General features: G+C 35.5%; 2 protein-coding genes across 2 annotated transcripts in view; one reads left to right on the plus strand and one right to left on the minus strand.

Annotated features, from left to right (window-relative positions):
* The window catches only part of LOC135833893 (ARL14 effector protein-like), a 216,828-nt gene that overhangs the window by 13,391 nt on the left and 175,562 nt on the right, over positions 1-27,875 (minus strand). Inside the window, exon 6 of the mRNA XM_065347710.1 lies at positions 10,843-10,986. Within this exon, the coding sequence (XP_065203782.1) occupies positions 10,843-10,886 (44 nt within the window). The 5' untranslated portion in view covers positions 10,887-10,986. The remainder of the gene's footprint in view (positions 1-10,842; positions 10,987-27,875) is intronic.
* LOC135833889 (maltase A3-like) lies at positions 4,249-6,339 on the plus strand. The gene is made up of 6 exons (XM_065347706.1): positions 4,249-4,481; positions 4,587-4,782; positions 5,189-5,429; positions 5,559-5,754; positions 5,916-6,059; positions 6,156-6,339. Exons 1-6 carry the CDS (start codon positions 4,366-4,368, stop codon positions 6,235-6,237), a joined length of 975 nt encoding a protein of 324 aa, XP_065203778.1. The 5' UTR covers positions 4,249-4,365; the 3' UTR covers positions 6,238-6,339.

Genomic DNA, 27,875 nt, shown 5'->3' on the forward strand with positions numbered 1-27,875 from the left:
GCGAGCGTGCTTTTTAGAAATTCGCGGGATGCCCAGACAACCCTATTACGATCCCTTCGCAAAGACGCCTCGTTCGAGAACGATTCTTGTCGTTGAGTCGTTCACCTATATGATATTGGTCATAATCCATCGAAAAACCATCGATGGCTTTTGATGCCTCCTAACTTTGAAAATAAAAAAACTCGGGATGGTTTTTCAAAATAAATTTTTTATCTACCACCTAGAACCTACCTTCGAGGTGACTCGCAGCAGGCGTACCACTTGCTTTTGAAATTTATTTTTTCAAAAATGCTAATGAACTTTTGAAAATGTGATTTCTTAAACACCCCTGGGTATAGCACTCGAGATGATCTTGCTGCTTAAAATTATAGGCTTTGAGACTATTTTGACATGGATATGTTTTTTACGGCGGGGGCTGTCCCAAATCAGCCCCACGCTGATCCGCGAAACGCAATTTGCGAGACGCTGACTTCTGAAAACGAAAAAAATTCTATCGAGTTCATTGTATTATGTCAGACATTTAAAAGCTAGAAAAAAATGTAATAACCACCAATATTCATATGTAGGGTTCTATCATCTCGTCTGACTTCGACATTTTGCCTTCTTAAAAGCAGTAGTTTTTTACTGCAAAACAGTAGAAAATCTACTGAATTAGTCAGTCAAAATTATTTTTACAGATCAATTCAGTAGATTTTTCACTGTTTTGCAGTAAAAAACTACTGCTTTTAAGAAGGCAAAATGTCGTGACTGCTAAGCAGTGAAATTTCACTGTTTCAAATTTAGAGAATAAGTATGTCAGACTTTTTTTTTTTAAGATTTTATAATAGGTAAGCACATTATTTTGTCTGACTTGAGAATTTAGAAATTTGTTTGATAAATTATTGACATTATGTTAGACTTTAAAACCCTGAAAAAAAGAACCTACCTGGGTGTTTTTTCTTAATGAGTCAACCCAAATTACACAGAGCCATAAAGCTAGGAGCGAAACATTCAATTGTTGACCATCCTATAGAAAGATAAGGCGAATATCAACCATATTATTTTAGTATGGGTAGGACTGGAGAGAATAATATTATGTAGTTGGATTTTTTAATGGTTTCGCACCAAAATCAACAATAGATTTTATGATCATACCTGGAAATGCATTGTCATACCTTGATTGAAAATTGAAAAAACGATAAAGTCAAATGTATAGGTAGCTTAGAAATTTGCAGCACGGTCGAAATTAGTAAAAGGGTTTGTTTCAATAAGACCTCGAAAGCAAACGCGTGTGAAACCCCACAATAAATAGAACACTCGTTTAATTTCACAATGGAAGCATTTCAATCTCACCATAATTCAATTTCAAGACGATCATATCCGTTTAAAAGCATTATATCACAATGCCAAAAAGATGTAAAGTACACGATTGTTTAAAAAATGTTGATTTTGCGATTAATGGTCTTAATTGATGATAATTGATAACCAATTAATTTATCGCTTAGGTAAATATATTTACTCACAATTTGCAAAATTACCAATTTGGAAAACTTTCCACTACCTACCTACCTACTTGAATGTGTCTCAAGGTCGAATTGAAATTTTTGAGTAAGTACCTACTTATTTACCTAAAAAAATGCAACTGGGAGTTGGATTTTATTCCATTAGAAGTGCAACTGCCTTTTCCTTGCTTTGAGTTGTAGTGAAGGCAATAGGTATTGAAGAAAAAGGCTACCATTAATCAGTAGATCTTTTAAAGAATTCCTAGAAAGGTCTTCATCTGTTGCAGGATCTTATGTATACTACGCGTATCACGTATGACGTCGTTTGAATGCTGTAGGTACATTAAAGAATTTTGCATCGAGTGCCTATCTCGAGATTATCGAATTTCGGGAACACCGAACGGATTAATTTGAAGATGCAATTGGTCGTTAGAATTTTACAGAATGGGCTGTTTATCGTATACCTATATCTATAACAATGAAACAATGAGGTTTAAGAAGATTAAGGTATTTTATGACTTTCAAGTGTATCATCGCATCAATGAATTAATGATAGGCTTTAAAGTATGTGCAATAGGTAGATATACCTATCGAATTCACACATATAAATGGACGATTTCCAATAAATAACTACTTTTAAAGTCGTTCTTACTTGACGAGAAGCAATTTTCAAACGGTCAAAATGTTGTTCCGAGTGAAATTCTTAATAGTTCTTTATTCGCTACATATTGCCGTGGATGCAATGGATACGACATGGTGGAGACATATGCAAATCTACCAGTTACTTTTATCGTCTTACAAAGATAGCGACGGAGATGGAATAGGCGATCTGAACGGTAAGTTGAAAAATATCGAGGTATTCGCAAGATGAAATCACTCGGTTTGAATTATAACAATTTTTTAAATTGGCAATAATGAACCATTTACAAATACTTACTTACCTACTTACGTGTTTTTTCGACAGGTTTAACTTCAAAACTCGACCATTTTGTAGATCTTGGAATAGACGTGGTTTATTTAACTCCTTTTTTCCCGTCCCCTATGGTAGATAATGGTTACGATATTCAGGATTATTTCGACGTCAATCCGATGTTTGGAACGCTGCATGATTTTGATAGATTAATATCAGAAGCAAAAGCCAGAGGTATGTAAACGTACAAATACGTGTAGCTAAGAAAGTGGAGGTACAGTACACTTAACAATGTGATACCTAATAAAAACGCAGCTTGAATGTGTCTCAAAAATCGATCAAATATGAATCTAAATTCGAGGATCTTGTAACTGATCGTCTGATAAATTTTATCACCGCTGAAATTATCAACCTAAGGCACCTACCACTCTTTAATTTTTTTCCCACTGCTTTGTGGCCAAACCAAAGCGTTGAGATCAAATGCCAGTTAGGCAAACTAAGAGTGTAAAAAAGCACACACCATAAGAAGTTTCAAAAGCTACCTGCGGCAATTAGTTCCAAATTTTAGAAATACCCAAGTCAAATATTTTCGATTATGCATGGTACATAAGTATAATGAGCTTCATTTCCAAAAGTAGGTACCTAATCGACATTTACCGAAACGATTCAAGTCAGCTGATGATCCTTAATTTTCATGATTAATAATTGTGTGTAATGCAGTACCTATACCTTTAAAGATTATTAAAATGAATTTTCGTTAATTTCTGCTGCAAGGAATCAAAGTGATGATAGACATGGTAATAAATCACAGCAGTGATCAGCACCCTTGGTTCATTAAATCGATCAATAGAGAACATCCATACACTGATTATTACATATGGAAAGATCCAAAAGGTTATGACAAGAATGGAGTACCTATCCCACCAAATAATTGGGTTAGTATCAAGTATTTTTTTTTTCTTCATTTTTTACTAGATTCTTATATCGTTTGATATATTAGGTATGTTAAGGTGGATCGCAACAAAAAAAAAAAAGTGTAGGAGAATTTATGACCCAATTCAGCTGAGACCTTCATTTCAAGTTGAAAGTCAACGAGAAAATCGTTTAGCTTTGGAGGTGCTCCTGGAGGGGAAACATGAGTCCACAACCTCGAAGAGAGGCAATTTTTGAAAAAATTGTGATTTTGGCTCCAACTTTTTAAATTTCAGATCTCAAAAAAACGAAAGAATTTGTCAAGTTTTTGGCTATTTTTCTCGATTTTATAAATTGGCAGTACCTAATATTATCATTCAATATTTATTAGTCTTATGTGAAATATTTTAGAAAAAAAAAATTCAAAATTCAAACGTTGCCAAAAACAAGCAATGGCAAGTTTTCAGTCACTCAGTAGAACACTAAAAAACGGTCTAGAATTTTGATGGCAATGACCTAGGTCAACTTGAAAGGAAGATTTCCACCAAATTTGGTCAAAATCTTCCATGTTTTTTCCCCCTTCTTTGAACCATCCACCTTAATGAAGACTTTAAATGTACCTATATTAAAGACAGCGACCGCGACGTACTCGTAAGTAAGATACCGGATTAGTTCTTTAAAAACGATTTTCGATTTCAATCCGCAGCTCAGCTTTTTCGAGGGGTCTACTTGGGAATGGAATGAAAAAAGGAAACAGTTTTATTTACATCAGGCCTCTGTGCAACAACCATATCTCAATTTCCGTAACAAAAAAGTGATAAATGAAAAAAAGTAAGTATCTATACCCACGTACCTATCTGTATTTGCATAATATACTGATCTCATTGACAACATGAAAATAGGTTTTCATACTAAATGTTTCCCCTTCCCCATTTTTAGAAAGTTTTCAAATTTTGGACCGACAGAGGAGTGGCTGGTTTCAGACTTGACGCGATACAAAGATTATTTGAAGATGAACAATTCAGAGATGAACCGCCTCTCTCTACAGTTAAAGATCCCAGGATGTACATGGATTTCGAGCATATCTACACAGTAGATCTACCAGAAACATACGAACTTATTAAAAATTTAAGGAAATTCGTCCACAGAATAACTAAAAAATTCGGAGATTACGAAAGGTGAATTCCATCACTATCGAATATTCATACTCATAAGTATACTGAAATCGTTTCAAAAAATGCTCATTTTTTTGGTACTTACTTGTCACCGTTGTTATAATCTAGAGTGCTGATCGGAGAGCTTTATTCCGAGTACGAAGCATTTCGTAAATATTACAGAACTAACGGAGAAAGAATTTTACATTTTCCTTTGAACACTTATTTAAATGGAATCAAAGAGTACTATAACGCATCATTTTATCGCCATTTAATCACTAGTGCAATTAACGTAGTACCAACAGGTGAAACCATGAATTGGAATGTAAGTATAATATTTACAATGTAATGTAGGTACTTTACTTGCTTGTGCGTAGATCTATATAGGTACGTGCACGTGGGTTAAAGATACGGAATTGTAATACGAGAAAAAATCTACTTTCATGAAATCAATTTTATAAAAACCATTAAAAATCACAAATTTTCAATAATCTGGGTAAACGAATTTTTAAGGTGTAGTAAGAGTAACTAAACTAACAGAATCTAAAATTGATTGCAACAATACGTATTCACGTTGGTATCAAATTAATTAGGTACCTATGCTAACAGAACCGATAGATAAGATGGTCCATTTTAATAAGCATCAAAGCTGAGAAGAACTCGACTATTGGATAAGTACAGATTCAATCAAGTAATAAATATCTAACAGTGGCTAAAATACAATTTTGCAGTCGGATAATCACGACCGTTACAGAAAAGGATTATGGTTCAACGAAGAATACGAATATATGTACGTAACGATGGTGATGCTTCTTCCCGGTGTAGCTTATCATTATTATGGCCAAGAAATTGCAATGACAGGCTGCGAGGTTCGAGAGGATCAGCATATAGATACACACTTGGATACGTACACCAAAACACTAAGAGACGCTGCCAGAACTCCTATGCAGTGGGATGACTCGCTCAATGCAGGTTGGTACCAACTCGATGACTTAATTTTTTGAACAAATAGGTACGTACCTGGACCTACACAACACAATTTAAATAGCCTATGCTACAGACGTTGAATGCAATTGTTTCAAAATGACTTACCTATTTCAGGTTTTTCAAATAATCATAAAACGTACCTACCAGTATGTCCAAATTATTGGAGATTGAATGTGGAAAAACAGAAACGCGAAGAAAATAGTCGTTATAACATGTTCAAGAAAATGTCACATTTACGCAAAAGGGAAACATTGAGACACGGAGATGTAAAGTTGTTCACAGTTTCTGCTTGGGTATTCGCTTTCACGAGGTTAGTAAATGATTCAAATCTAATTTCAAGTCTATATCTAGAGTACCCTTTAGTTACCTATAGGTAGGGTAATAGGTACTTGTTTCATGAAGACAAATCACTCGATAAGTATAGACCTAGGTAAATAATTAAACACGACGTTTCACATGTTCCCCAAATAGATCACTAGAAGATCGCGAAACTTTTTTGATGATAACAAATTTGGGCACTGAAACGGAAATAGTGGATTTACATATTTCAATCAAAGGACTTCCAGCGCACATGAAAGTAGAAATTGCAAGTCAAAATTCAGGCTATAAAAATGGGTAAAAATTTTACTAATACAATGCATCATAGATCGGTATAATAAAACAGAATTAAGAAAACTTGGTCATTTATCATAATTCTCAAATTTCTTGCAGCGATAAGGTGTCCGTTCACCCCGGAATGAAAAACGTGTTCACTTTAAGACCTGCATCCACAGTCGTACTTTCTGCAATGTAAGGAACTAATGAACTACAGATCAATGCGGGGTAAAAATTGAGTTTTTTCCTTGTAGATAATGTGACTGGTTATAATAAAACACTTTGAACTGGATTAAATCAAGTAGATGTTAATTTAATGGCTTTTCGAAGAACTCGTATAATCGTATATAGGTACCATACATAGCACGCAGTATTCATACCTATCTACCTATCTGACGATCATTTAACATAAGTACCTATTCTCAAGAACGTACCTCTACCTAAGAATTGGTTCATGGTTGAACGAAAGCTTTCATTGAATCGTCTCAACAATTTATATGCAGTTCAAAAAATTGAAGGCAGCAATATTGAAAACTGTTCCCATTAAGTATAATTGCTTAAAAATTATAATTGCACAGGTGAAATTGAAAGAAAAATTAATATGACTCGATAACTGCACGCATTTCAAAATTGAAAGATGACACAATTTTTATTTCCATTCCATCTTTAAAAGGCTAAGGTAGCATGCAGTTGCACTTGCAGTGTAATAAGGTAGGTATCCCTCCACAAGAAAAATTTTTTCAACCAAAAATAAGTATAAGAACCACCCTACTACACTCGCGTATGATAGAGCCTAGTACCTAACAGAACAGTCCACGAACGAACACTGAATCAAGAACGACATTTACCATGCTAAACAAAAATATCATTCTCTTTTTAAATTAAAGCCTACGACGTTCGTAGATAATTAAATTATTAAGCGTAAAATGTACTCTACTCGCAACAACCAGTCGACTATGTTCATACATTATGGGTATAGGATACATATGGACAGAAGTATAGGTATAAGTACTCGTACACACACGTATTGGGAGTAATCTACTCAAATGCCATACCGAATGGCTATCGAGGGTGAATGCGGTAGCATTTCTTTACATTGGTTACAGTTTGCAAACTTTGCAAGGGTTAAAGGACAATATTGAATTTCGAAAAACTCTTTAACACGCGCAAGCGACGATTAAAAAGATTTATCATCTTTTCCCCTCGTATCATTGTGGATATATCCACGATCTGGCGTATTAAAGTCTACAATAATCGTAACCATATTTACAATTTCACTCACCCCATTTATTACGTACATTTATGTACAAAGCAAGGGTAGAATAGCTTGTTTTGATTCTGCATTTATTTGAAGCGGACAGTTCGGTTCACTATTTCAATTGCTGCATAATTTTCTTTGGTTGTTTATTTGCAAATTAAAAGGGAGCTTCATTACCTTTTCTACCCACATCATTATCGATTGGATACAAAGTTTCAGAAAATTGCTTGAAAATTCTCAAATTAAACAAATGTACCTATAGGTAAATCAATTTCTCATATTTCAGATTTTTTTCAATTTCCAGAATCCTCCCCCTCCCTAAAAAAGCAGAAGACGTACTAGATATGTTGCAACACAAAACACAGCTTTAAAGCAGTATACATATACGGGTACCTATAACCAAACCAAATTCGATCCATCCCATGGCAATAAAGTATAAGCCGAGACACGGGTTTAATTAATGCCTTGCACACGTTTTACGCAACTGAATCAACTCTCAGGCAGATGCACGATGCCTAATTTACATATCAGAGGTACAAACAGGCACATAACCTATACCCAAGTTTCGTATAATTTTTCGACTCTCACTCTTGGGCCATGCTAAGTACGAGTACGTTGAAAATAAAAAATAAACTTTATCGCGGACTCGAAAACAAACGACGTCATCATGAGAAAAAAATTAGGCTGTACGCAAATTAAAATATTCGTATGGTCGTATATGTTTTAAATATATTGTACGTACGTACGTACGACGCGTGAACGAGTTTATTTTACGCGTAATGTAATTTTCACACAAATACATATATAGAGACCATTACCGAGAGCCCTAACGAATATGTAAAATGGAAAATAACGCATTATCACAAGTCACGACACAGAGAATTTGACTATCAGCCTACCTATTCGCTATGGTGGCTTAATTATTCCACCATTTTATAGGAAGGAATAATCAAAAGCTGTTTTGGCAATTTTCATTGAAATCATGAAATGATTTTTTTGTATTCTTACATACATAATTTTAATACTTTTAGAATATGTTTTCATTGAGTTTTTGTCAAATTTCACTAGAATTTCATCATTTTTTGTTAATTTGTACCCTAGTGATTTTATTGTTTTTAGTGTTTTTTTTTTTTTTTTTTTTTAATGATTTTATTTAATGTCGCTTGACCTTACGATCATTTGGTTTCTCAGATATTTTTAACGGTGTTTTATTCTATTTTCGTTACATTTTGTGCAATTTTTTCGAAACTTCTTCAGTTTTAGATAATTTTAATTGATTTGAATGCTCTTTTTCGATTTCTTATATGTATCTAATTTTAACATATTTTGAACACTTTTTCATGCCATTTTGAAAATTTATCATTTTTGGCAATAAAGAATACAATACATAGATATTATTATTCAGTATAAATTATGGAAATTAGGTACTTCTTGAAACTAAACTAATATCAACTCCCTCGAACATAATTTTACCATTTCTGGTCATTTGAAGCCTCCAGCACGATTTCAAAATGCTTCAGAATTAAGTAAACAATTTTTCCAGAAGTCGTGGAAATTAATTTGGGCAGCTAAAAATCGAGTTTTAACTCACTTCCAACCTGTGTAAAGCGCAATGAGCTTATTCTGATTTGAGTTGATTTCCAGGCAGGCACCTCGAGGGTATAAAATAAAAAATTTGAATTTAAACTTTGAATTGAAAAATATGCTAGTCAAGCTTTCTTGAGGTGCGCGCCTGGAATTCGGATCGTGGATAAACTCGTTAAAAAGCTCACGAATAAGCCATAGCTACATTGCTAGCAGCCCAAATAAATTTCCACGCTTTCTGGAAAAGCTTAAAATTCTGGAGAAATCAAAAATCGTGCTGGATATGCTTCCATGGAAAATGGCTTGAAATTTAGAAATTCGGGAGTGAGGAGGGAGTGGTTTTAGGTGAGACACAACTATTCGCACAAACTAACTACGTACCTACTTAAGTACAAAAATTTTCCTCAGAACAAAACATTTTCGATGAGAAATTTTGAAATTCTGGAGCAATAGAAAAACGTCACTGGAAGTTCTTCCAAAGTGACCAGAAACGAGTGGGAGACTATTCAAAAAAATTTAGTTGGTTGAGCGTAACCCTCCTTAACAGTGGCGATTCAAGTTCTGAACCACCTCGGTCCATTGAATTCAAAATTTATCATCACTTGTAGCCCTCTACCAAAAGCTTGAACATGGATAGGATCGTGAAAATTACAATTTTTCATCAACTTAAAAGAACTTTTCCAGAGCTTTCCAGCATGAAAAAGTTCTTTTACGAAAAACAAACGCTGTATTCGTGTTCAGTAGATCAAAATACTCCGATTACCACACTTTTCACAATCATTTTGACAAAACCGTTCAAATTCACTTTTTTTGCTTGAATTTTTTTCGAATTGGCTGAAATGAGTATAGGTATGTAGGTACCTAGAAAAATATGAATTTTGTAAATTTGAGCGAAACGAAATGAACGATTGCGAAAAGTGTGGTAATCGGGGGGGGGGGGGGTTTGCCCTGTTGAACATAAACTCAGCGACGTTTTTTTTTTTTTTAATGAAAAGAACTTTTAATGATGGAAAAGTGTTGTAAAAATGATGGAAAATTGTAATCTCCGTCAATCTTCAAACGCTTGAATTCAATGGGTACAGGAGGTTCGGAAACTCAATTCGCAACTTTTGAGGGACGTGATTGAGGTATTGCTCTGGTAGGTACCACAACGTGTCGCTATCAAAAAGTGCAAAAAAAAAAATCAGAATTTTTCGAAAATTTCTGTACACTTCAAGGATTCCTAGCTTAGCCCTCTGAACAACTTGAGGGTTCGAAATTATTCTCCGCTCGAAGTAAACTTTCACATCAATTTTTGTCATAATTTATGATGTGTTTTTTTTTCGATACACTTTTAAGAAAGCAATTTACCCCCTCAAAATGGTCAATTACCTACCGATAAACTTTCAAAACTCCCCAAAAATCGAAAAATTTTGCATAGCTGAAATTTTGGTTACGTATATGTATTTATTGGTTTCAGACCGTGTTCTTTTCAAAAATCATGGTCCCGTTCAAATCGAATTCGAAGCCCTGCATCTAGAGGACGTTCCCTCGTTAGTTGAGTTAAAAACATAAAAAGAGACGGCAATTTTCAGCGATTTTGCACTTCCCCTCCCTCCTCGCTGAGAAACCACTTTGGTTCGTCATCCCTATTCACAGGATTCGGAGATGTTCCCTGATTAATCGAAGCATTCCAGCTTCTGATAGGTATAGAGTTATAATGAAGATAAAGAGAGGATAAAAATCATAATTTTTGAAATGGGCCTTTACGAGGCCTTTTCCCTTAAATCTGCCACTGAGCTTATAGGTAAGTAGACGCTATCCACCTAAGTATCTGAACACTGCTGGATGTGGATATGTATTTTTGAGTATTATTGTACAATTCATATCGTTCTCGAAGTAGAATTTTTCTGCTTCATGGGTCCAAACAATGAACCAACATTTTCTAGCGAATTACCTCAAATCAAATAAATTCTGACTCACCGTCTGATGGAATCCTCCTCGAAGAGACTGCTTTCTTCTGTCATTTGGACGGTCAAGTCTTGGACGGATTCGCTCCTACATACATATATTCTGTTACGAAAGTTAGCAATATCTAGCTCGAAGGAAATCGTACGAGTGCCAAATCTGTGTAAACAAACGAAAAAACCCAAAACACAATCAGAAAAAATGGAACATTAAATGTACGGAATTTGCGTAGCAAATTATAATATCGCTACTGGATAAAGGTATGAAAATACTATGGCCAGAATGTCATGCCGGATATCAGCAGCAGCAACCGTGCGTACGCGTAAGATGAACTGCGTAAAGACGACGTTGTACAATGGTAGCGGAGATTCGCCGATCGCCTTACTCAGTACATCGTGCCGCCGAATATTACGCCGGATACGTAATTTAAATCACGTAATAAATAGCCCGACCTTTGGAAGCTGCGAGCCGTTGAAACGAAGGAAAATCCTGAGAAGAAGACAAATATTACGACTCAGGTTACGTAGCTTGAGAATGCGTCGCTTACGATTGCATCGTTTACAAGAGGCCAGAGCTAATTTCAGATTGATTCTAGAGTAGGTAACACGTCCGCAGTTTATCTTTTACGAGTATCTTCGTGCGCAGGCCACTGACCACTGACCAGTGACCACTCCACTCGGCCATATTTGCGAATCGCGATACGCTAGACCGTTAAATTACACGTACTTATTTACATTACACATTGTAGATGTAAATCAAGGTATCTAGGTACGCGTTCGGCGTTGAGAGGCAGGAAATAAAATTATATTTTGCTCGTTGCACCATTGTCTATACTGTTCATAGACTCAGTAGGCACTCACCGAGTAATCGAGTAACTATGGGTAGTTAGTTAGCCAAATTATACGCCTGTAAGTCTCAAGTAAGTACAAGTGCAGTTAATACCTACTATGCTGACTACTTAGCAAGAATATAACCACCCACTAGGTGAAAAAAGAAAGAAAAAACGCCAACCGCCGCGCCTCGTCGCTCTTACACGAGGCACAAGGCGTGTCTCAACACACTCATACTCGTATGCACTGCACCTAGACCTACTCTATGCAGCTAACTCGTTGCATGTAAGTACAGTAAACAGTGTGCACTGAGCACCGTACATAGTAGGCAGGTAGAGGTACTTCATGCGATCATGCCACTCTGTTTATGCCATCTAGAGACCTACACAGTGCACAGTACACAGTGCACACCCGCTCCTCCTCATCTATGTACCATAGGTAAGGTATTAGGTAGGTACTTACTCCCACACATTCGATACATTTTCTCATTCCTACCTCTTCGCTCCTCGTCTTCTCTGTCTTCGAACGCATTACTCGGTTAATTTATTTGATGCGCACGAAGGCGCCATTTTTTGTTTCCGGTTGCTTGAAAATAAACACCGATAATATACGTACCGACGATGAAGAAATGAAGTTAATGCGCTCACGTCCATCGTTGGCTGCATAGTGCTCGTTAACGCCAAACGCCAGCATTGCCTTCGAACTACGAGTAAGTACTTATTTGTACTCGTACATATAACTTACGAGTTGACTCGTTTTTTTTTCTTCTTTTTGTCTTCCTCCTTCTGAGCAATAATTAAGAACTTACTTACGTACACGCATACATTGTATGGTGTACGCGATATCAATGTATACACAGCAATAAGCATACAATGTATCAGGACGGCTGACTCGGCTGCGACAAAATAATTAAGACAGATGGATACAAGGTGTTTCGAAAAAATACTCGCACCTCGTTAATTAAGAATTAAGAAATACTCGTACGAGTACCTACGCTGAGAATGCCGAGGAAAACTCCCAAAAACGTCAATAAGGGCGATGAAAAACAACTACAATGTCGGAGAGATTGAAAACACGCCGATTTGCACATCTCTTCCAAAACCGTTATGAGAAATTTTGACGTAAATCGTGATAAGAGATTTGTTTGAAAAAACTCACGTTATCTTGAATGATGTTTTTTTTTCGTGCTTATTTACGAAGTGTAGAAATCAGAAAATAACCAATTTTAATTTGTTAGTTCCAGTTTCAATTTATAATACAAAGCTTAGCTGCTCAATTTATTTGAAATGAAATTTCTTTGATTTTTTTTGAATTAGTAGGTAGAATCTACGTTTTTAGGTATTTAATGGCATCACTTATAGTTATAAGTTTATCACTTTTGAAAACAGAACTCAATTTTTCCAGTTTGAAAATCAATTTTGAAAACATTAAGAGAACGAACCATCCCTATACTTCTATTTCAGAATCAGATTTGGCCACATCTAATTAGGTCTCCCCTATTGGGCCTGACCAAGTCTGAACAGATCTAATTGGATCTACAGAATGCCAGGCAATCAAATTCGGTCTAAATAGTCCGGCATATGACAATAGGAGTAATTGCACACCCCGCCCTCGTCGATCCTCCAGGACAACTTTTTTCTTAATAGGGACGTCCTACGGAACATTTTAAAGCAAACTTGCCCAAAAAAAAGTTGGCTTTACTTAAAAAATGGCGGCCATTTTGATTGACAGGTCAGCCGAAATTGCAGATTTTGCGTTTCAACATAGGACTTGCACGAAATTTTTCAAACCTTACAAAGGTAGATCGAAAGATCATGCAAAAATTCATCACCAGTCAAAATTTCAAGTGCTAAAGTACGTTTTTCGATTTTTGGTGAATTTTTGAAAATCCAATATTTAGGCCAAAAATGAGGGAAAAAAATCAAAATTTTACCAAATTGATCAAGAAAGCTGAAATTTAGGATATACCCTGTTTTCGACATGCCAAATCGATTGGAACCGATTTCAACCCGTTTTGAGCAGTTCTGGAGCCTCCAGCAGATTTTTGAAACTCGAAATTCCCAAAAAATTCCATCAAATTGGAGATGTAAAGCTACGTAAAATTTATTCTAAAAACTAATTTCAATACGCTACGAAGTACTGCAGGTGAATTTCAAGTCGTTTTGGAGCCCCCAGCGACTTTTTGAAAATTCCTGAAGCCTCCAGCAGATTTTTGAAACTTGAAATTTCCCCAACATAAATTTATCAAATGGAGTTGGCAAGCTGAAATTTACTTCGCAGACTACATGGTGGTTTCAAAAGGTTTTAAAGCTTCCAGCTACTTTTAGGAAATTTCAATTTTCCAAAATAAACGCCATACAACCTGTCAAAAAGTCGCTGGAGGCTCCAAAACGACTTGAAATTCACCTGCAGTACTTCGTAGCGTATTGAAATTAGTTTTTAGAATAAATTTTAGCTTTACAACTCCAATTTGATGGAATTTTTTTGGGAATTTCGAGTTTCAAAAATCTGCTGGAGGCTCCAGAACAACTCAAAACAAATTGAAATCGGTTCCAATCGATTTGGCATGTCGAAAACAGGGTATATCCTAAATTTCAGCTTTCTTGATCAATTTGGTAAAATTTTGATTTTTTCCCTCATTTTTGGCCTAAATATTGGATTTTCAAAAATTCACCAAAAATCGAAAAACGTACTTTAGCACTTGAAATTTTGACTGGTGATAAATTTTTGCATGATCTTTCGATCTACCTTTGTAAGGTTTGAAAAATTTCGTGCAAGTCCTATGTTGAAACGCAAAATCTGCAATTTCGGCTGACCTGTCAATCAAAATGGCCACCATTTTTTAAGTAAAGCCAACTTTTTTTTGGGCAAGTTTGCTTTAAAATGTTCCTTAGGATGTCCCCTTCAAGAAAAAAGTTGTCCCGGAGGATCGACGGGGGTGGGGGGGTGCAATTACTCCTATTGTCATATGTCGGACTCAGATCTAATTAGGTCTCCCCTATTGGGTCTGACCAAGTCTGAACAGATCTAATTGGATCTACAGAATGCCAGGCAATCTAATTCGGTCTAAACAAATATTAAAATCAATCAAAACTTTGATCTGACCAGATCTGATCAGATCCAATTATTTTCCTTTTGGGGTTGCGGAGACCTTCATTTTGAGCTCGAAGTTACTCGGAAATAATTTTAGTTGCGGAGGCGCCCGTGGAGGGGAGAAATGGGCTCTCAAAAGAGTGGCCTTGCCGCTACCCCACCATTTTGGAAAAATGGCCCAGTCCAAATCACTTTCAGGGTTCTATAACTGAGCGATTAAAAATTTGCAATTCACGCATTTTTGGATTAATTCGTTTTTTGAAAATTTTTCTTCTCAAAATGTTCCGCATCATACATGTCAAAATATCAAAAGATATCATACCTGAAACTGGGGAATTATTTTGGAGCGCAGAGATGCCAATATTTTAATCAATATTGTCAATTTCAAAAAATCGAAAAATATGTGTAAATTTTGGCTATTTTTTTGGATTTTTTTCAACTCGGCATGCACACAAAAAAAACGCTCATCAATAGGTCAAAAATGAAATATAAACCAAATTTCAGAATTTTTGATGTTTTTTTTTAAAGGATATATATGGGTCAAATTAGGATCTCCAAACGTTTAAGTCTTTGAAAATTCGTTTAAAAAACGCTTGGGAGAAAATCCCTACGTATCTTACACCCAGTCACTTCATATTTAAAGAAAAACGTTGTCAGATCCTGGCACAAGGTAGACATGTGCAATAAGCATACCACAACACACGAGCTACATTCAACACTGTCTGTTATGCACATGCACCGCGCACAACCGCTCACCTATCTATCATTAACGGCGCTGAACGAAAGATGGAGAAAGAGGACGAGCGAGCCAGCGTGCGGAGAAAAGCCCATCGCATCGCATCGCATCGCATCGCATCGAAAAAACACAATGAAATTAATTTTAAGTTGTCTTTTGTCAGGGCATACGAGCGTGTAATGGGAATGGAACAATTGTGCGCCTTGTAAATGGAAATCGAACAATTGTTTCAACAGTAATGAAATGATAGAGCTCGGCATGGAGTCATCATTTATGGCTGCTGGCTCCGACAAAGTTTCCACTCCAAGTCCAAATAAATGATAAATACTTTTTGTTCGATCGTAATTAATTAATCATGCCGACAATGATATTGTGTGTAGGTACGCGGCGACCAGGTATGCTAGTCTGGCTCTTTTCTCTGTCATACGTTGTTACGTGCACGTACCTATAGTCCTATACCTATATGTTTTGTCTACCTAAGCTATGTATGGATTACCTAAGTAATTGTTTATAGCTGAGGTGCGTCTATAGTAGGTATATAGTCTTTATTTGAAAATTTGGCCCATAAAATCATCGAATCCTGTATCATTTTGAGCTTTCGCTTCCCCGAAGTTGTTGGACTTTATGGGAAAACAATTCACTAATTTTTGATTTTCTCCCAATTTGTAGATAAACCCAAAAAAATTAAACAAAATCAATTTATCGAAAGATTTTTAATCAATTTTTTCAGATAAATCAATAACTTGGGGAGGGGGGGGGGGCGGGGAAAAAATCTCGGAAATTTCTTTTCTCCCGTTTTAGACATCAGCTGTCTCGTTTGCACTCAAGCATGTCTTCAAAAACATTGAAAAGAACGGTTGCAACTTTCGGATCAGCTCAATCAATTGATTCGAGTACAAAAATTGACCTAAAAGGCGATTTTTCAATTGTTTTTGTTGTGGTTGAAATTTGTGCAATTTTGCCCCCCCCCCCCGCCCCCCCGAAAAAATGCACCGAATGAATAATTGAATAGGATTGAACAAGTAGGTATACTCGTACTCCACAAACCAAACGCAGATATTATCGACATTTTACGACTGAAAAATGAGCGATGCGGCGATAAAGTGAAGAAAAATCATCGAAAAATCACCAGCTCCGAGTCTCTCGGCTCTTGAGTGCAATTAAGGCCACTTGAGAAGAACAAAACGAAAGAGCGAGAAAGACACGGGAGAGGCGGCGGAGATGAGATGAAATAAAATAAAAATAACATCGGTACTTGTTTCACGGTTCATTAAACGCGTCCCTGTCGTTCGGGAATTAATTGCGATGCGGGGTGAATCGGCGGTATTTTCCCTTCTTTTTATTGCATCATGATTCATATTTAATGGGCCATTCATCGACTAAGAAATAAGGTCGTGTCGTCGAGGTACTTTGACGCGACGATGATGTGCCCGCATCGCATTCCCAAAATACGAGTAAGTGCAATAAAAAAACCATACAAAGTATGAATTTTGAATCAACACGTTCGTCTTAGCAGAGTTTGTATTTACCGTGTTCTCGACGACGACGTGATTAATCGTTTACCGTGAACGATTAAGATATCGAAAAAATTTACTCGTCAAAATCCAACCGAGAGATGATACTTTGAAAGCGGTTAATTTAGTGCAAGAATTACGATGCACTTGTCTCCGTTCGCATCTGTACAGATGCATAAGATAGAATATGCACTCGACACTGATTGCTGAAAACACAACTGTTTGCAGGTTTTCTCATTGTAAGTAATTTGTACTTGACAAAAGTTTGGCATTACTTTTACGAGTGCGATTTTTTTCTCGAGACCGTTGACGAGCAAGTTTGCTTATTTTTTCATCAATTTTTTGACTTGTCAAACAATTAAGTACAACGAGTAGGTCTAAATTGAGGCGTGTAATAAGTCTCAAATTACAAGTTGCAGTCTCACTTATACCGTAAGAAGTCGTTGGCATATACTCGTATTTATAAACTGAGAAGAAAAAAATAATACCTTGCTCGTGAAAAAGAAAGAAAAAAAAACAGTACTGGCTATTTTCATCGTAGGCACCACGATAAAAAGGGTCAGCTGCGGATGTAAGTAAACGAAACTACCTTTTGCACTGCCTCATTCAAATGCTCACTCCGAGGTACATGCAGTATGCACACCTTATACGTATGTACCTAAATGTCGTACGATTGTAGTCATTCCAGCAAATACAAGTACAATAATAATAAAGTCGCGTACAACAATAAATATCGTCAATCTATTGTAATGACTTTGGCTTTTTTAAAAAATCTGTTCAATCTTTAGATCAATATAGGTAGGTAGGTAAAGGTCGAGGCGGCTTTATAAGAAAGTCGCAAAAAGCTATGGGAATTTCGCGCCCGTTGGCCGATGTGAAACCTGTCACAAATTATTCGTCAATTGTAACGCGGCGACTTGCCTTAGAACAATCGAGAACAATACTAAGTCGAAGTTGGGCGAAATAACGCCTCCTTCCGGTACTCGAATATAGTAACGGAAGTCAAGAGCCTTTCATATCGAACAACTATTACCCTCTTTACGAGTATGTAGAGTAATTCCCTATACTTTGAATCGAGCTATAGGACGTCTCATCTCTTTTGAAAACGATTTTTTGTTCTTCATTATTATTATTTTTATTTAATACGCGAACGTTTTATAGTATTTTTTTCTCCCTCTTTGTCTCTCCGTCCCTCTTCTTTTCAGGTGCGTATTCTCATATACATACGAGTAGGTACTTACATATTACAACCCTGTAACACCTTATGTACCTTACCTATACTCGTATAAACGCAGTCGAGATTCGATCGTGGGGAAATTTGTCCTATCGTAATTATGCACCTTATTATCGACTCGAAAAATGTTTTCATTATTGCGTTAACATTTTTGTACTCTTTTGTCGAGTATTGTGCCCAGATATGCCGCTGAGTTTTGCCCCGGAGGCTGCGTTGCGCTTTCCAAGCCTAGCTAACGCGTTGAAATATTTTTTTAATTCGTTGTTGCGTCTTTTGTCGATGTTTATAGCGAATAATGATTCCGTCTTGGTGATGAAATGCCAAACGGTTCCGTCAACTAATAAACACTCTCAACTTTGTACTGTACTTTTTTACATTCTTAATGAAGAATAGGTAACCATTGTTATTTGTTGGAGCCTTTGACCGACTTTTAACGAATTGTGCGGAGCAACGTACGGACTGAAAATGCTCATTTTATACTCGTAGAACGTTACTTGTGGTCAATTCGGAAGTACGTCTTGGTAAAATGTCTATTAACGTCGAAACTTACAATTGCCAAATTTTGTTTCTCGGTTCCCATTTTCTGAGCAAACAAGCAAAAATTACCCACTAGGTACGTAAGTATCTATGCTTGAGTAGTAAGAAATGACGCGTATGAAAATTTTTTTGAGAGTCACATTTTTGAGTTCGTACGTGGTGCCGATCAAAGGCTACCATTTTACTCAATTTTTTATACGAGGTGTATAATTTTGCCAAATTTCATCCAAGTTTAACTAGCATTTATTGCTAAACGAATAATGAATGAATGAATATATTTTTCCAAGTCGTACGTACGTATTACCTAGTGATGTTTTTATTTTCAATTTTTGCAATATTATTCTGTAGAATTTTAATGAAATATCATTACTTTTTGGTATTTTTTCATCAATTTTAATGGTCTTATTTGTGTGTTTTCAACACCTTTTTATACAAGTTTTGGCCATTTTACTAAAATTTCATAAATTTTTGGAAATTTTTATCGATTTTAATGCTCTTATTCAATTTTTGTATGAACGAGTACCTATATTTAATACCTATTGCGCAATTTTTGCAAAACTTTACTGAAATGCCATCAGTTTTGGGTGATTTCCATGGGCTTTGATGCTTTTTCTTGTACTCTATATTTTTTTAAAAATTAAAAAAAAACGAGATGTTTTTTGCAAAATATGTACCAAAATTTTATCATTTTCTGGCGATTCACAATGTTTGTAATTTAAAAATTGTTTCAACGATGTTTTAAGCAATTTAGCTAAATTTTTCTGAATTTTAGATACCTACGAGTGGGGGAGTGGGTACTGTTGTTTGTTAGATTTTCGAGGGCATTGCGTTTTAACACATGCCGAGACCCTTCAGTTTTCTTTCACAGCCCTCCCACCACAATTTTTAAAGAAAAAAAAACACGAAAATTGTGAAAATGTGAAGTTCAACACGTCGAGTAGGAAGTCGATTTTTGCTAATTTAGCATAACCTCGCTTGGTTAAAATTTGTTTTTAGTGTGCGTAGCACACTATTGGTTTCGCTTTGAGAAATGAAATTTCATTATACATGAATGTTCTCTTAAACTATCCAACCGTTTTTTGTACCTATTGGACACCATTTGAGAATCATTAAGGCGGAGGGAATAGATTACTTTTCATTCAATTCGGATGGGTAATTGCTGAGTAATTGCAATTTTAGTTCATTATTTTAATGCATTAAATCCTAAAAAAGGGAAAAGGGGACTTGCAAAACACCTGCCGCTCATTGTACCCTGCTATACCCCCAGTCTATTCCATCTCCGCTTTTCAAATCAGCTGTCTCATTGTACCCTGTTACACCCCTCATCTGTTAGCTGTATGTTCCAAGTGGGAGTGGTTTGGTGGGGCGTTTACCCAACAAATATATTCTTTTAATGCCCTAACCCACCATGTGAACTCGTAGTCGAATGGTTAGGGCATGTAGGTAGGAATAGGAATTGTAGGGTCCCAGGTTCGAATCCCCATCAGGTAGGTAGGTATAGGTGACGGATTTTTCGTTGGAAATATTGGATAGGTAAATGCTGTGGAGTGAGTACATGATGCTGGTGCAAAAAAAAACGAATTTTGAATCCTGTAGCCCCTTATTTTGATTTATAAAAACAAAGTTATGAAATATGATGATATCATTTTGCTAAATGAATTTTCATTTCACTTATTCAAATACTTTTTACTATACCTATAGCGCCGTAAGTACAGTAAAAATTACCTTGAGATGAGTAATTTTTACTTTTTATGATATAAAAATTACTTTAAAATGAGTAATTTTTACACAACTTGGTTAATGTAATTTTTATTATCATGCTTTAGTAAAAATTATTAAAACAAAATGATTTTTACTAATGTTATAGAAAAATTTATTAAAATGATGATTTTTACTATAAGATTACAGTAAAAATTATTATTGTAACTGAACAGTTGAAAATTGCTGATTTTCAAAACAAATTTTATCATACTTATATTATGTATTTTTGTATGGGATCTGGTTATTGTGCTAAATATGTAGTCAACATTTTTTGTAAAAATTAGGTACCCATATTTTTTTCGTGTTATTTAGAGGCAATGCGAATTCTTAACATATTTTATATGATTTAATAATTTTAGAATCAAAGGCAAATTCTGAAAATTGGTTTGAAATTTTATAAATTTGAAGACAATGGAAATTCTAAAAAAAAATATGAAAATTTGTCATTTAGAGACACTGAGAATTCCAAAAATTGATTAAAAGTTCTATAAGTTGTAGATAATGTGAACTTGAAAATGATATGAATAATTGAAGAGCTCAATTCCAAAGTGGGTTAAGTCATTTTTTCCTCCAAAAAATGCGTTTAAAGTTTTTGATACTGAAATTTGTTCTGTTTCCAAAGGTCGGTGCACCTTTCCTTTCTTTGGACATAGAACAATCACTTGTCGAAAAATTTACTTTGAAAAATCCATCCCACTTTGGAATAGAGCTCTTCAATTATTGTATGTAATATATATGAAGATAATGAGAATTCTGAAAAATTAGAGACATGTACTACTTAGCTATGTAATAGCGGTTATAGCTGTAGAAAAGGCAGCTAGCTACGCACACTTTGCAGCTAAGCTTTGCTTAGCTGTCTAGTTTTTTTTTGAACTCGTTATTTCTTCATTTTCAGCTCTACTCGACAAAAAAATTCTAATTTCAATCGTATCCTAGTCAATATATCTACAATCTAATAAAGAAAAATAATGATTATCCAATTAAATCAGAATGTGTCTTATGAGATCCCATTGATCTTACAAGGGAACCTCTTGAGGTGTCCGCCTACGATTTGAACGGGACGGCGATTTTTGGAAAGAGCACGTTCTGAAACCCCCAAAACCAAATTTTCAGCTGCACAAGTCCATTTTTCGATTTTTGGCGAATTTTTGAAAATCCAAAATTGACTATTTTGGTGATTTATGTTTTTTTAAAAAAGTACGTACTTGATCAATAAAAATGTTCAAAATAAGTCCTAAAACTGATTATATTAACTCCCCAAATCCAAATTTCGCAATTTCCAGCCATTCTGGAGCCTCCAGCGCGATTTTTCAATTTCTCCAGAATTTTGAATTTGCTCCAGAAGGCGTGAATATGCAATTGGGAAGCTAAAAATCGAGTTGTGTGTTATACTCGATCTGTTTAACGAGCTTATCCACATTTAAGTCGGTTTTGGGGCGGACACCTCAAGAGTGGTTTTTTGACCAGCTTTAAAAAAAAAATCAAAAGTTTTCCATTTGCGAAGAAATGTTTGAAATTTGCGCGAATCGCTGTATTTCGTCCACAACTAACCTCCCGAGAACGAATTCCACCATTTCCCACCAATCTGGAGCCTCCAGCGCGATTTTTAAATTTCTCCAGAATTTTGAATTTGCTCCAGTAGGCGTGAATATGCAATTAGGCAGCTAAAAATCGAGTTGTGTATTATACTCGATCTGTTTAACGAGTTTATCCACATTTGAGTTGCCCATGCAATTGCATATTCACGCCTTCTGGAGAAATTTAAAAATCGCGCTGGTGGCTCCAGATCGGTGGGAAATGGTGAAATTTGGATTTGGAGAATTAATATTAGTTTTGGGACTTATTTTGACCATTTTTATTGGTCAAGTACGTAATTTTTTAAAAAAAGCATAAATCGCCAAAAACAGTCAATTTTGATTTTTCAAAAATTCGCCAAAATTCAAAAAATGAACTTGGGCAGCTGAAAATTTGGATTTGGGGGTTTTAGAACAAGCTCTTTCCAAAAATCGCGGTCCCGTTCAAATCGGAGTGTGACATTTCAAGAAGTTCTCTTGTTAGGTAGCCTACCTGCCAATAAGATCATTATGAGTCTACAGGGTGCCCAGAAATATCGAGCACCCCTAAAAAAGTTTTCTACCAAAATACTTTGGTTGGTCACAGTGAATGATAATAATGATAGCACATGATTGGTTGTTGGACTGGAGAGTAGAGATAACATTCCACCAATCATATGCATCTATTTCACGTTGCCAACCTATATTTTTAATGAAAAACTTTCTTAGGGGTACTGGATATTTCTGGGCACCTTGTAATACTCATCGAGTTTACCTTACCTATCAATGTTGACACGAAATACCCACTTAGTAATCACCATAATATTCACCACGCTTATCCATCAATTCCATCATTCATGCAGTTCTTGTCTTTAGATACTTATATTAACTTTTCTCAAACAAGGAAACGACACGTTAGATAACTGGATATTAGTGAGCACTGAGCAGTCAATAGTGTACTTCCTATCTAGACCTCCAATGAACTATTACACAAATAGTAGGTAATGGATATCTACGATACCATACATGCCAATGAATAATATACCAGTTCGGAGAATGTCAGTAAGGAATTTGCCAAACATAAAATGATGAAAAGGCACAGGGCACAGCGCATGCCATTCAATGACACAATACCTACATATTACCTACCTGTACCGGGTACGAAGCTCAATTACACATCGGAATTTGCTCATCGAATGGCAAACGGATAATTTTGTTTTGTTTTTACGACCCGAGTAGCAATGAACATTGAACGCGCGTCTGTCTATAGTATACTCGTATTAAAGATTAGGTAGGTAGAGGTACTTCGCATTTGTATCTATGCCTACGTTGAATTGTACTAGATAAGTAATTAACATAGCGGCTAAAATTACAAGGAGTGTTAGGAGGTTCATTCTGTAGTCATAGTCAACCACAAAGTACAGATACGTAGACGTACTAATACACCGTACGTAGATCACGATCTTTTGTTTTCACCATAAACAATAAAACAATTCCAACATGGCGGCCGAACGATTGTCAAAACAACGAGTTTTGTGTTTTTCCTTCGCGTATCAATACGTCTTTTGTTTCGTTTACGAAAGTTAATTATCGATGGCGTAATTCGGCCCAAGGGCTCGCTCCGTGTAATAAAAGCGCCTTACAATGAACCAACCTAGCTACACTGCAGTATACTTACTCTTAGATACATACGAATACATACACTATACAGTATAGTGAACAGTGTGCTAGCATGTAGGTACGTGCAGGTGCTATACGAGTACGTGGTCGTACCATCGTCGCTAATATAAATGATAGAAAAATAATCGCTTAGTATCGTCGTCCTATATCTGCTTTTACAGATCATCATTAAAATGATTTGCGTTCTTGAAGCGAACAACAGATCGATACTACTAAGACTTACCGTATCATAGACGATGCATTTTCAAATTCACACGACTATTACAATCGATAGTCATTATAGGACATATTACAAGGTGACACCGTCCAGTCTCTGGCTGCGATCGCCAGCCACTCGATCAATTTGCCAAAATTTCCAATTCTTTGATTCCGAAGCCATTCATTTTTCATATTCAATTGCCATAAAACGCAGTCAGACTGCTTTCAGGAACCTACCAAATACTACAAATATATATTTGTATCAATCTTCTATGCCAATCAAACAATCTTCCAGTGATGAGAGGAAGAGAGAGAGAAGATTCATCGAAAGTACCCATCAAATGTATTTTTTGCGCAAAATTTACAATAAACAGTCCTATACTTTCTTGTAGAAATTCCAAACAAGGCCTGATTTTTTTGCCCAAAATCATTATTTTTTTCAAAATTTCAAATTAAGTCTTGGTTTTTGCAAGATTTATGAAAATTTTGATTTTATTAAGATTTCAAACAAGTTCGGATTTTTTTGCCGAAAATTGAAAAAAAAAGTCCTGATTTTAGTCGATTTTTTAAAAAAGTCGAGATTATTTGCCAGAAATTTAAAAGAGCTCCGGTTTTTTGCCAGAGTCAAGGAAGTCCTGATTGTTTTTCAGGATTTCAAATTAGTTGTGATTTTTGTCAGAAATGCAAAAAAGTCTCGATTTTCTAACCAGAGATTTTGAAAAGTCCTGATTTTTTTCCAGAAAGTGATAAAAGTCTAGTTCTGATTTTTTTCAGAGTTTCAAAAAACAGCATGATTTTTGTCAGAAAAAGTCCCGATCTTTTAGCCAGAATTTGAGAAAAGTCTTCTTTTTTTACAGAAATTCAAAAAAGTCACATTTTTGGAATCGACCTGATTTTTTTTCAGAAGTTTCAAAAAATTGGGTAATCTTGGCTAATTTTTATCAAAGTTTGAAAAAAATTCAAAAGGTTGCAATGTTTGCCAGTTTGAGAAAATTTTGATTTTTAAGCGAGTGATTCAAATCTTTTATTAATTTTTTTCAGGAATGAATATACGATGAGTAAGTTGATTATTTCTTTTGAAAATGTCTCAGTTTTCCAACCGTCTTGATTTTTTGGCAGCATTTTTTTCAAAGTCTCAATTTTTGTCAAGATTTCAGAAAAGTTTTGATTTTTTCCTAAAATTCAGAAAGTTTCAATTTTTGTCAAAAATTTGAAAAATTTCAATTTTTTAGTAAGTAATAAATTACAAAAAGTCCTGTTTTTTTTAAATGGCAAAAAATCCTGATTTTTATCAGAAATTATTCAAAAACAACAATGAACTTACCTACGTAATTAATTAAAATTAAAATGAGATAAGTATTGCCAAAAAATCATCTGATAGGAAATTTCCCGTAGAATAAGTTTTATTTGACAATTTCTCCGCTAGGATCAATATTTGAAAAGAGAATGAAAAAATATAGTGACCTCGACTCACATGGTTAAAACTTGAAAAAAAAAGTAAAAACAAGTCAAAATCAGTTCAAAAATGGTTAAAAATCACGAAAGTTTGCGAAGCGAACGAAAAAAATTGACGAATAACATTATCAGAATTGCACAAAATAATACAAAAAAGAACTCCCTAAAATTCATGAAAAATCGGCAAACCTTACCTATAAATGAAAATAATTTTAAAAAGTCGGCTTGAAAAAATTCCAGAGAATTGCTCAAAGGGGAAAAATTGTTGGCGAACGAATCAAATCCACGAAAAGAAGACGTGGAAAAAATTGACTTTCTCAAATCCATCGATAAGAAGAATTGAAGATGAGCTGATTCGTGAACGATTAACTCACTCCGAGCAGAAAAATCGTTCGTGAATGTACAAATTATTGATAACTCAGAAACTCGACTTCATTTTTACAAACTGATATGCTAACAATTTTTGTTGATGAAGATGAGAATGAGCGGACCACTTTCAGAAACACGAAATCAATATGTAGTTAATATAGGTAAATTAATTTTTCTCATATATGTGCTTTTTATGAGGGTTCATAGTCCTCTTCATAACTCAGAATCGCCGAACTGGTTTCAAAAATGTGACCGAGTAATTAGCATCCGTGAGGATTAAGCTTACTCAACAGGCAAAACTTGAGACAAAAAAATAATTCACATCGGTGTTGAAATGGGACTGGGAGGCTTACCATCGTCGTGAAACCGGGAGTATTTCTTAAACGTCGCCCGCACCCTGTTCAAATCACGAGAATCGAGAATGAGAACGAACAACCTATTAAAGTAGGAGATATGCAACCACAAGAACTCGGGATACGGTTATTGGCCGCAGCCATTTTTTCCGCAGTCGAAAAAACAACTTCCAAAAATACGAGAATCGATCGTACATACAAGTATTTATAGGACGTATTTACGCATTTCTCTCAAAGTAAAATGCTAATGATATGCTTACATTAGAAGTAGAACCTGTTCGATCAAAACTGGTTGAACCAATCGACATATCAGTCATACGATATTGGTTCGATTAATCAAGAATTAGCGCTGTTGTTGCTGTCATGTCGCTAGCTCTGACGAGGAATTTCAGACCAAGACCATTGGTACAGGAAGAAGGAATAAAAGCTAGTTTTATTTCGTTTCGTTACAATATCAATGCGTAGGTACTTTCATCCACGTCTTCTTACCGGAGTTATACTTCTGAGAAAAATTATTCAAATCGATCGTTCGGAATAGAATTGTACCTATAGATACCTTTATCGTTTAACGGTCTCGATCTATAGTGATAGATCTTCACACATCTGCTGGCGTCTATGCATAATTACATTTGTATTTTTATACGTATAGGGAATGCTATACAGGTACAGTGTACAGTGTACACCGCATTCAACAGAAAGAAGAACGCGCAGATAGCTATAGATGATATTAAATGAGAAAAAACTTGACACAATGAAAAACCATGCATCGCCATCGCCACCGCTATGGTGTCGTAGCTATACGAGTATAGGCCTTACGCTAGTACGAGCTGCGAGTAGAATGGTTAATTTCATTTAGGCCTATTACCACCTTCGATAGTGATGTTAATATTATCGTTTTATTATTTTTAAATTTAATCCGCCGAGACGGCATTATACGACCCGCTGTCTATACTAATTAACTTAACGCCGCGCCGAACTCCCCGCCGCCGCTCTCCCCTTCGGATAAAAATCGAAATTAACTCCGAGCAACGCAGCTTCCTTTTCAATCAAGATAATAGACTTTTAAAACATTGTGTTTAAACATTACATCCACAATGTACCTAACTAAATAATTTGCCGCCATTAATTTCGTATTCTTTTTCATTCCACGTACATAAGTATTTTTTTTTTACCTTCGCTATTACTACCTGTGCGTCGCGTCGTACGTCGTCACCTCGTCACTTCGTCACCATCATACCTAGACCTATATAGAAGCATATTATATGTAGCTCCTCATACTTAAAGTGCATAATGTACAAAGTACATATATTTATATTGGACCGAATCGAAAAAAAACACAGGATTTTGAATGAAAAATAGGTCATGGTAGTCAAACAGACCTTTGACGAGTTTTTCAAACGAAACTTGGCCCAAAATAGCGATTATGAAAAGAAAATGTTTTAGATCTTACAGCACAATTACTTTGGAAGTGAGGAACAAAAATGTGATTTTTATAGGAAATTTTATAGTTCCCTTTTTCTGGTATATGTTTATTTGCACATAGGGAGGGAGGGAGGGAGGGAAGGAGGGAAGGAAGGAAGGAAGGAAGGAAGGAAGGAAGGAAGGGATTTCAAGGAGGAGAGCTAAAAATTGTCGACTACAAAAATGTGATTTTCAAACCCGTAAAAACTCATGAATAAAATTGAAAATTTTTTGAATGTTTTCTCGGATAGATATTCAATTTTTTTCTAGCCCT

Source organism: Planococcus citri, chromosome 2 (genome assembly GCF_950023065.1).
Source record: "Planococcus citri chromosome 2, ihPlaCitr1.1, whole genome shotgun sequence".
NCBI classification, from domain to species: domain Eukaryota; kingdom Metazoa; phylum Arthropoda; class Insecta; order Hemiptera; family Pseudococcidae; genus Planococcus; species Planococcus citri.